The 11,124-nt window shown below is 32.6% G+C and overlaps 1 protein-coding gene across 1 annotated transcript; it reads left to right on the top strand.

The window, feature by feature from the left end:
- Positions 1 to 754: 754 nt before the first annotated feature.
- Positions 755 to 10,618, top strand: LOC138325158 (protein phosphatase 1 regulatory subunit 7-like). Its single transcript, XM_069270632.1, has 12 exons — positions 755 to 840; positions 3,026 to 3,267; positions 4,118 to 4,258; positions 5,028 to 5,217; positions 5,730 to 5,798; positions 5,971 to 6,102; positions 7,023 to 7,136; positions 7,672 to 7,808; positions 8,775 to 8,840; positions 8,962 to 9,058; positions 9,410 to 9,475; positions 10,046 to 10,618. The coding sequence occupies exons 2-12, from the start codon at positions 3,110 to 3,112 to the stop codon at positions 10,088 to 10,090; spliced, it is 1,215 nt and encodes a 404-aa protein (XP_069126733.1). The 5' UTR covers positions 755 to 840; positions 3,026 to 3,109; the 3' UTR covers positions 10,091 to 10,618.
- Positions 10,619 to 11,124: the final 506 nt, after the last annotated feature.

Below are 11,124 nucleotides of genomic sequence, written 5' to 3'. Positions count from 1 at the left end.
CTTGTATTATAATGTTGTCTAAATATGGAAATACATATACATATATAAGAGAAAATAATTAGTGCATAACCTTACTTGTGCAGTAGAAATGAATTATTCTATAATAACTGAAAACTCTTTCAGAGGTAAGAAAGAGAAAAAAAACACTATACTATCTATAACTGTACAATGTTTCTCGATTTCATAACTGCATGTTCTAGGGTACCCTTACTCCTTGATTTTAATTGTAAAATGCGTCATGGTAAGCCGTTTTTCTAGATAAAATGTCAATCAGGAAAATTGATCAATGCTTAATTTTTCTATTACAATGAGCACAGTAAAGAAACACTTCATTATAAAGGCCCAGAACGTTCATCCCATTGTAATAATGATAATTTCAATGTCCGAAAATCTACATTTTGTATATTGCAATAGTTAAAAGTTTAAAGGATAACTTATTTGAAATGTAATAAAAGTTAAGAATTTTCATAGGATTACGTGGAATCCATACAATTTTTGGAAAAAATATTAAGTTTTAATTTTCGTAAAACCAGGTAAAATTGCTTACCATAAAAAGTTTTCGTGCGTGTAAAAAATTAAATCGTATTTAAAACATCATAATAAGAAAACATTGTCACATTGAATAATTATTCAAAAATAAAATGTATTGAAATTAATTAATACCTACATGTAGTTAGCCAATAAAAACGGTCAAAAGCGGAGGTCCCTCTGCCGTCGTGTGCGCTGTACAAGCTTCTACTTGATCTAGATTTTTATGGGAGTGGCCTCCCTTGACCTGTCATGCTTGGAAACACAACAACAACATGGAAGTGGGTCTCGTGTGTCAAATGATACGGATAGGTACGTATCCTACTTACTGACCTATGCCTCATTGTTGTTATACAAAGTTCTTCATTATGTTTAATACATACCTGTAGTTATGGAAATAAAACTGTTTAATTATGTAGAAAGTTCACAATGATATCCGGCTAACTCAGCTGACGAGTTGTGTTGTAAGACGACATGCATTCTTGTTCAGGCACTTGCATATTAGCTATGCATGGTCGTTTTTGCCCAAGTTCATCACACTTTAAACAGGAAACAATCTTCTTATTTCTTATAAGTCTGTTTATGATGTCACGAAATTAAATATGCCAATATTATGATATATGCTTACTCACATCCTTGTCGTGAAAGTTGTAATATTCGTGACACAGCTGTCTAAATTCTAATACACTGACATAGACCACGGTGATAAAACATCCGGATTAGGATGTGTTTTTTATAAACTTTTTATTATTATGACTTCCATTGAAATATAAATAAAGCTTAACAACGTGTGGTATTTGTTACAATATTTGAATTAGAAACATCAAAGATATATCCTGTATTAAGCGGCATACCCCAGGGAAGCGTCCTTGGACCAATTTTATTTGTACTCTACATTAATGATTTACCAGAATTGACAGAATCCAAGTCGCCACTTTTTGCAGACGATACAAAATTATACAGAGAAATCAGAAGCATAGATGATAAAAACATTTTGCAAAGTGACTTGATAAATCTTGAAAAATGGTCTGAAAAGTGGTTACTTAAATTTCATCCAAATAAATGTAAAGTCCTTGCGATTAAATCCAAAGAAAAGAGAGTATATAGTATGTCTGGAACAACAGGCGAGCAATTAGATCTTGATAATATTACATCAGAAAAGGATATTGGAGTAACAGTGGATGAAGATTTAAATTTTAGAACACACAGTTGTAGATACCTGGAACAATTTACCCCAGCATGTTATAGATGCAACAGATGTCAAGAAATTTGAAATTCTTTTAGACAATCATTGGAGAAACTGTCAACAAATATTTTAACTTTTATATATGCTTATTAACTCAAATGAACACTAAATTACATGTATATATTATATGTATACTGTATACTCTACATAGAACGATTAGAAGAATATGGATACAAAGAACATTTATAATTACACTAGAAGTAGTAATCACTGTATCATTGAATTCATGTAATATTGATATGGATATAGAGGCTAAAAGCCTGCATCCATTATATGTCGTATTAAATCGTATTAAATTACAAATTATGTCCCTGTTATGAAATACAATATTTAGGTTGTTATCATATATATTTTACACTTAACAAGATTTTGTTTCCTGTCTCTAATAGTAATAAAAACAGAACAAGCAAGAACTGGCATGGACATAATAACATCACAACATATAACATTACAATTAATAACAAACTATGATACCGTCATGAAGAGAAAAATCATTAAAATATAGAAGTACAAAAATTATATGTAAAATAGATCCCCTTGACTAGCCTATTGACAATGACTAGAATATTTGTAAGAAAGGAGATCATGAGACATATCGTAGACATAACTGACATTTGTAACATGTAAATATTGTATGATAGCACCGCAAACCTATCTAGTAATTCTACTAATTGCAATAGGAGCAGGCAACCCAGTAGCCAGGAATTTTAGTGGAGGGATCAAGGGAGGGTTTAAAATTTTTTGAGCAGGGAGCATCCTTGCTACAAGCCAACAGCTTTGGCGCCAAAAGCACATGATGCGGGAAGGGATATCACTCTTACATCCTCGCACAAAGCCCGCAAAAGGCCCCAGAGGCCTGAAACCCCAGACACACACAAAACTCAATTTATTCTAAATTATCATATTATCTTGTTTAAATGTAAAAATACATGTACAAGTACATGTTCATTAAGGAAAATCCAATGCTTTTAACTCCTTTTTATATTTACATGCGACATGTCATCAGACATCTAATGTTTCATGACTTGAATGTAAAAAGATTGTGACCATGACTGACTCTATATCATACAATGTACATGTAGTCCTTTTCATTTGTTGACATTCATTTGACTGACACCCACCTAGACTCCACCTCCTAACTCCTTTTTTATACTTTCTTACTTACTCTATAGAATAAAGCCTGTATTTTGCCAAAAGTTGGTCATTGTTATGAGTAATTAAATATTTATTGGAATATTTCTTTTTTTTTAGATTAAGACGTATATCTGTACAGCTTTAATGAGAATCAATGTGCCACACAGTATGAGTATAGATTCTTGACCTTTAACCTCCAACATGGCCCTATCACAGGAGTTTGTTGACCATCACACACACCCGCTGTCCTACACAAGGTCACAATGGCGACTGGACCTGCAGGGAGCCCTTTACGAACTCGATCTCAAAATGTGCCAATTAAAAACTCTGACATATGATTTCAGTTGGGCAAAAGACAGGTAAACATTATATAAAATTTTATGACCTCACCTGAGCTAATTCCGTCTTTGTATATTACAGAGTTACCTCCCTTGCGGGTAGGTATCCATAGTGACCTGGCCCCGATTTCTCAAATCAAACTTAAGTCAAAAACCGACTTAAGTCAATTTGATACATAAGGAGAAAAACTTAAGATTTGACTTAAGTCTGTACTATTGTTTCGAGAAATCGGGGCCTGGTCATTATTTTATGAGGGAAATTCACATTGTTTTATCTGAAAAGTATGATATGTTAAGTTCTGCAAATCCTTCATGTCACAATTAATCAATACCTACCCACAAGATCAGATAACTCTGAAATTTGCAAATACAGAATATGTATATGTGTGTTTAGAAGCTTAGAAATATTGTGCAGTAACCTATCTAAAAAGACCACCTAAAAGACAGAAAATGTCTTCACAACCACATGGCCTTTATAAACAGGTCTTCATACAGATGTGTGTGTTGCTTATACAGCTAGGTTTTACAGAACATGAAGTTAAATCCTACAAGACATATACATACTGTATAATTCTGAATCTAATGCCTCAAAATTCCTTGAAGGTTTTTTTTTCCAACATGAGACATTATACAAATATTGACCTGATTTCAAGTAGATACATTGCTTTATCAACCTTTGAAAGTGATAAATTCTCGATGACAACACACAGTCCTAAAAAAAACAGAATTAATGATGAATTAGACTGTGTCTGTAAGGTTATAGATATTCAGATTTTATCACACAGTGTTATTTAGACAGTATACAAGAAAGTTTTGATTATGACATCAATTGTCTTTAATATCATATTATTGAGAGATTTGTGTTTTTCAGTGCTGGCGCTACAGCTGATGTACAGAGAAGAATCATAAAAATAGATTTATCGCTTAATGAGTTGACAGCACTGGAACATGATGGTTTTGTGCCTTTCAAAAATGTCAGAGAGCTCAATGCATCCCTCAATAGAATCACAAAGTAAGTTTGATTTTTTTGGGTAAAGTACAACTTACATGTAACCAAATTAACAGGTAAATAATATATCTGCTGAGGTAAAGAAGACTCAAACTTATTTTTACCACAAGGAAAAAGCAAAACAGAAAAAACCAAATAAATGAAAAAAGAACCTACATAAATAATTCAATTAAAGATGCTCCACCGCCGACAGAGCATAAATGATATTCATCACTTGAACAATAATTGGTGTTTAATTGTGTATATAATAGTCTAATTAACACAAAAAATAATATGAAATAATTTATTTTGCCTTTGGTGCATGCACATTCAGTACTTATTCCATATAGGATATAGTGGTACAGAATTTTTTCGGGATGCAATTAATTGTTTTTTATATTTCTAACCTAAAGTTAAATTAGAAGCTCAAACTTTTCAATGGTGGTAATGGTGTAAAGTAAGTAAATTTTGTAACTGAAGAAAAATTCTAAATCGTATGTTCCTGTTTTTGATAGTGAAAAAATACCATTTGTCAGCGGTGGAGCATCTTTAAAAATAGAAAAAAATAGATAAAGAAGAAATTGGTAAAAATTGCACAAATAATTCAAAGGTTATTTTGATAAATGAAATCTGAATTACATACTAGTAAGGTGCATATTTGCAGATAAAAATATCAGTCAGTGATATTTGAAATGATATTTAATACTTAGCTATAATGTTTATTTTGTTATTCTTCAAATAGATAAAACTGAGCAGTAAATATACATGTGTGTTTTACTCATTCTTAAAACAGGTTTTCAGGAGTGGAAGTGTTTAAACACTTATATACCCTAAACCTATCCCACAATTCCATCAAAAGAGTAGAGAATATTGTTGCCATCCCTTCCCTGGTGGAGCTAAACCTCAGCATGAATGAACTCCGGGACATTTCTCTCATGCCCAGTCTCATCAACCTGGAGATTCTCAATGTCAGCAATAACAAGGTGAGATATCACTGACGATTTAATGTTGTACCTGGCAACAAAAAAAGGTACGAAGAAGATTTGATTCTAACAAATATACATAAACAGGGGTTTTGAGATACCAAAACGTTGTGGGTGTAGTTCAATTACAGTCAATTTTTGTCCCACCTTTTAGTGATTGTGACGTCATAAAAATCATGTCAAAATATGATCATCAGAAGAGGGTCTAACTGATGGCAAATTGTATTTCACTCAAGTTATTTTGTTATCTTGAAATTGACATAGTGACAGATATATGTTTATTATTGCAGCACAAAATTTATCTGAATAAACATTTTGGTGAACTTGGACTTACAACTTGCGAATGACACAGTCTTTCTCCAAGTATGCATTAGAGTCTACAAAAAATAATACAAGATGTAGTCAGATGTTGTGCTCTTAATGATATTTGCACAAAAATACTCGTTAAATCTACTGGTATTTTCTTTTTTTATCTTCATTTATTTAATTCCATAGTATTCTTATTTTTTCAGTTAGAATCTCTTGATGGCATCCAAGGTCTTCCAAAGCTGAAGGAACTTTATGCCCAGCGTAATGAAATTGTAAGTTTTTTTTGAAAGCATGATAAAATAGTATAAAATAAATTGCACATGATGCTTTAGATTCTAACTCGGATATTTTATAGAAAAATAAGAATTGAAATATATTGTGTTATTTTGTGTATCTCAAATATGCCATGGTGTTACGTTTCTGTGTTCTCTCCCTGTGTTTCAGAGACATATTTTACCATTGACTGGCTGTTTCCACCTTCAAGTTTTGAATGTGTCCAGTAACAGTATACATGTATTACATACAGTTGTGGGAGTCCTATCACAGCTCAAACAATTAGAGGTGCTCAACATGCATGTGAGTATCTTAAATTTCACTGATACACCAGCTATATTTATACCTCTACATGGGGCTGGCCTCTCATCATTCATTTACCCTTTTCAGCACACATCTTTAACTCTGGTGATGTTATGACAATCTGATTATAACACAGATCTTTATTTCACTTTCGTTCATGTTAGAGGATCTTACAACATTCCATTAAAGGTCACATTCTGGTGACCTTTTAGAGTTGGCAAACAAACTACTTCCTTCGTAATATTGAAGGTACATTTTAGGGGATGATCTATTTTACAAAAAAAAGTACAAAATCCTTTCTTTTATGTAGTCATATTCTCAGCTATGAAATGATATGAAAATACTTATTGATAGCTCATTCAGTTATGATATACAGTAGGCCAATAGCAAACCAGATCTGGGTATGTGTGATTTGACAATATTCGATATTCCTATGCGAGTTGAATTGTGTTTCTCTAAAAACTGAGAAATGGACTTTTAAGACATGACTGTGAAGGTTCTAATTTCGGACAGAAACTGAACTTTAATTGCTTAAGATGAAAATTGACAGGCAATGTGAATATTGCATGCCATCACTAAAATACATTTGTACACTGAACCTAACAATTAATGAGGCTGTTCATTAGGAGGAGATACATTCAGCAGAACAGCCTTTAAATATACCTCTATCCTGTGTTCTGCATCATTTCTGTAAAAACCATGATAATCTTTCTTTATGAATTGGTAGAGATAAGCAGCCTTCAGATCTGTGATTTCATAACAAATAGACAAATAAAAACCAAGGCTTGATCTATAACATTAATTTGGTAATGAAATAATGTACACATTATAAAGATATTGCAAGGACATAGTTTGAGTGTGATTAGTCCTATCTTCCAATAAGAAACCGTTTTTCAGGGATTTTAATTTGTACTTGACAGGGTAATGTAGTGGACAGAGATCCTATGTACCAGAATGATATCCTCAAAAACAGCAATATAATGACACTGGACAACATCCCCATACGACCGCTTCCACGACAACCTGTACCTAGTGTAAGTATATGCAGGGACAAAAATCTTCTACACTAATTTACATGTAACAGGTCATGTATTGGGCTAAGCACTGTAGTAATATATCACAATGAAGCCAGAATTGACTGAGATTCAGATTAGACAAGAGTCAGTTTTTACAGGTTACACTGTAACCTTTCTGTAAAGCATATTCTATGAAGCTGAATTCATCTGAATTATAGTACTTATTAAATCATAATTCATACAGGATATGATCATGTAGTATTTTTGTGATTTTTTGGGAATTTTAATTCCTGCAATGCAAATTGAATACTTTTATGTTTCTCTATATACACAATATGAAATTACCCAATTTCACTCATTCACCTCTGAAAATTCATAATGGACTTGTCTAGTCTTTGATTTAGAAGAGTCTAAATGTGTCTCCAGGAGTGAATGAGTTTATATTTACATAATCATATTAATTCATTTTTGAACTCATAATATTAACCTGACAAGACATTTGTCTAACTATAATATAATGGGATAATGAATGATACCATTAATTTGATTTCAGTATGACTCTAGTGATGTCAAACACAAAAAGAACATTGAGTCACTTAAGCAGGCAGCTCAACAGGCGTTTGAGGAGAGGATGAAAGAGTCCAAACAAAACATGCAGGAAAATGTCCGCTTCCTTCAAAAACGAATCCTGTAAGTTAAATATACAATACACATAACATCAGACTGTACTAATGGTACCATGTACGAAAATGTTACTTTCGTTAGCATTTGAAGACAATAAAAATCTCTGACCGCAGACAGAGCATAAATGATATTCATCATTCGAACAATAATTTGTGTTTAATCGTGTATATATATGCCTAATTAACACAGTATATATGCCTAATTAACACAAAAAAAATGTAAAATAATTTATTTCGCCTTTGGTGTGTGCGCAATCAGTACTTCATTTCGTATAGAATATAGTGCCACAGAATTTTTTCGGGTTGCAATTAATTATTTTTCATATTTTTAACTTGAAGTAAAATTAGAAGCTCAAACTTTTCAATGGTGGTAATGGTGTAAAGTAAGTTACTTTTGTAACAGAAGAAAAATACTAAATCGTCTGCTCCTATTTTCGATAGTGAAAAAATACCATTTGTCAGCAGGGGAGCATCTTTAGGAAAAGAAGTAAAAAATACTGTATTTGACCCAATTAGCACTCTGGGTGCTTAAAAATTGCAAAAGTAAGGAGGGGCACTCATAGGGATGGGGGTGCTTATTAAATCGACTTTGGTATGTTATTTATAATTTTGGACTCCTGAATGATCAAGGTTGAGAGTCTCGAAAGAAAATCATAGACTCTCCAATTACATTTAGTTGCTCTAGATTAAATAAGGTGACAATAAAGGGAGACAATAAAGGATTCCCCAAACTTCCAACAGTTTCCATTAAAGGCTAGAATAGTTACAGATAAAAATTATAAGTTCCATATTTAACCCAAGACACTCAAGGATCACCTGTGAATTGAGTTCTTCAGAAGCCTTATTCAATTCCAATAATGTCAAGGAATTGTATTATAATACTGTTGATTTTTGATACGGATAACTGTTTTTAAATGTCCTTAAAATACAAAAATGTATTGTCATCTTCTCAGTTGTATTATTGATATTGCAGAGACCTACAGGATGAGTATACTGCATACGATGCCAAACTCCGTAATGACCTGGATGCTTGCTTAAGGTGAGTCTTGCAAGCAACCAATGAAATACAGTCATGCTAATTGATGTTATATGAAGATGAAATGAGAGTTTGTTCTTTGATCATGACACCTGACTTTGATATTGTGTTGATTTGTCCACAGATATCTGGACTCATTAAGTATCCCTGATCTCAGTGACATGGACAAGGCCAAACTAAGGGATGAGATAACCTCACCAGAGGATGGGAAATTCTGGCATGTAAGTTAAATTATTTAGAGCTGCCTTGTTCAAAGACAGCATTTATTGGTTTGCAATACTAACTATGTAATAAACAGCTTGTAAAAAGTACTGTTTACATAGATTGTCTACTCATCATGATCAATGATCGATGAGAATGTTGTTGATTTGTTGCTGCCATCTTCATCATTGTCGTCGTCATGATGATGATAGTGAATGTAATTACACAATTTCTTACATTCATACTCACCCTCATAAACCAAGCATAGACAAAAGCTTTCAGGAAATCAAACAGAGAAAAAAATATTAATCGTAGGAACGAGAGAATATATATACACCTTGGTAACTAATTTTTATCTTGTTTAATTACAGGGTGGTAGAAGAAGCAAAAGGCCAAAAGAGAGGAGGGACTACAGTGACATTAAGAAGACTGATGAAGTAAGACATTTATCTGTTAATAATTTAATTTCATATGTTACACTCATTTCTATTGGTTAGATCTTTGAGGTTATCTTTCCATAGACCAAAAGAAAAGTATTATGAAGTCATATATACAAAATGGTTTCGCGGGAAGTTTAAAAGCAGCACAGTCATTGGCCAAACTGAATTATTGGATAAGATATCACTGCGCCACAACTCAATTTGTTTTATTGAAAGAGTAAGTAAAATTATTGAAATTTATGCCTAATTATAGTACCTGAGTGAGTTATCTGAATTAAATTATAAGCATTATTCTCAGTATCTTTTTGGGTTATGAAGTAGGGTTATGAAATAACCCCCAAAAATATTGAGAATAATTCTTAAATCATCAATTTTTAATTGTTTTCATTCTAAATATGACTTTCTGATTGGAAAATTCTCAGCATGTTTTTTATTTTATTAAGTAGTCTGGAAAATTAGTTAATAGCATTGATGTCACTTTTTTTTAACTTCATCGGGTTGTGAAATGAATTTTGTTTGCAAACTTTTGTGAGAATTCGCTGAATGATGTCAAAATTCTCATTTCAGTTACTACGCTTTGCCAAACAAGAATTGGGGAAGTATCCTGAATGAGCTGTGTGTACAGTGACAACATTCCATATTATGTGTATATGCAATCACCGCAATGAAGACATTCCGTCTGGATTTTATTTTTTTATTGATTTGGTTACTACTACCAATGTTTATATGTAGTTGTTTATACTGTGTACATCATATACCAGAATACTGTTATCATCTGCCCGTCCAAAACAGTTTTACTTACAACATCGACTTATTTTTTTGAATTAAAGTTCTCTCGTGTCGAAGACCATTTCTAATCGGAAATAAAATTCATTTGGTTCATTTTCGTTTTGATATGCTTTGATGAATATATGTTTGACACCATTCTGCTTAGTGCCCGACATGTGATCTGTACAGATATTTGCCTGCCACAGGAATTATTTTTCAAGTGTACTCTCTACTGTACTGTACTGTACTGAAGCTACTTCATTTTGCTCGGTAGAATGACATGCATGTAGTTTGGATACAACGACAGTAGCGTTTCCGTCCATTTGTATTAATATACTTTTGTTGGCTATAAATAAACTTTGACAAAGATGATATTCTGTGTTGATTTTATGAATTGAAAAGAAAAATTTTCTTCCTATCTTCTCCAGATTGTAGAATGGATTCATAATCTTTAAGGCTGAAGATATCTAGAATCACATTTGAATTGTTACCATACAGTTACTAGACTATGTAAACATGAAATAGTCGGCAGGATTTCAATCCCTTACCTGGTGATAGCAATATGCATATTGTTACTACAAACATTTAACAAACCAAATTATTGTGCATTCATGGATGCAATGATAGAAGGTCTAGTGGCCATGTTAGCGAGACACTAATGGATGTATCAGGAGGTTTTAATTGATATCTGTACTATGGCATTATAACCGACTTATATAAGGCGTAGTCTTTTCACCCAGTCATAATCTAATACAGCAAATCCACATATCTTAACGGTCTCTTCACTGTTGTATCCGACCCAAACGTTTCGCTATCATAAATGATCTGAAAACATCTTAGCTCGTAATGTAAGGTATCGTGTATGCAGTACATTTTAT

This window comes from Argopecten irradians, chromosome 6 (assembly GCF_041381155.1).
Source record: "Argopecten irradians isolate NY chromosome 6, Ai_NY, whole genome shotgun sequence".
Lineage (NCBI taxonomy): Eukaryota > Metazoa > Mollusca > Bivalvia > Pectinida > Pectinidae > Argopecten > Argopecten irradians.
The sequence above is the reverse complement of the archived record's forward strand: the minus strand, read 5'-3'. Positions and strand labels throughout refer to the sequence as shown.

Bases quoted from the DNA above. Each gene is read 5' to 3' on its own strand.
- LOC138325158 (XM_069270632.1), top strand. From the start codon at position 3,110: ATGGCCCTATCACAGGAGTTTGTTGACCATCACACACACCCGCTGTCC. The intron at 5,218-5,729 runs GTGAGATATCAC...TTATTTTTTCAG, and splicing joins TCAATGTCAGCAATAACAAG to TTAGAATCTCTTGATGGCAT. The intron at 6,103-7,022 runs GTGAGTATCTTA...TGTACTTGACAG, and splicing joins TAGAGGTGCTCAACATGCAT to GGTAATGTAGTGGACAGAGA.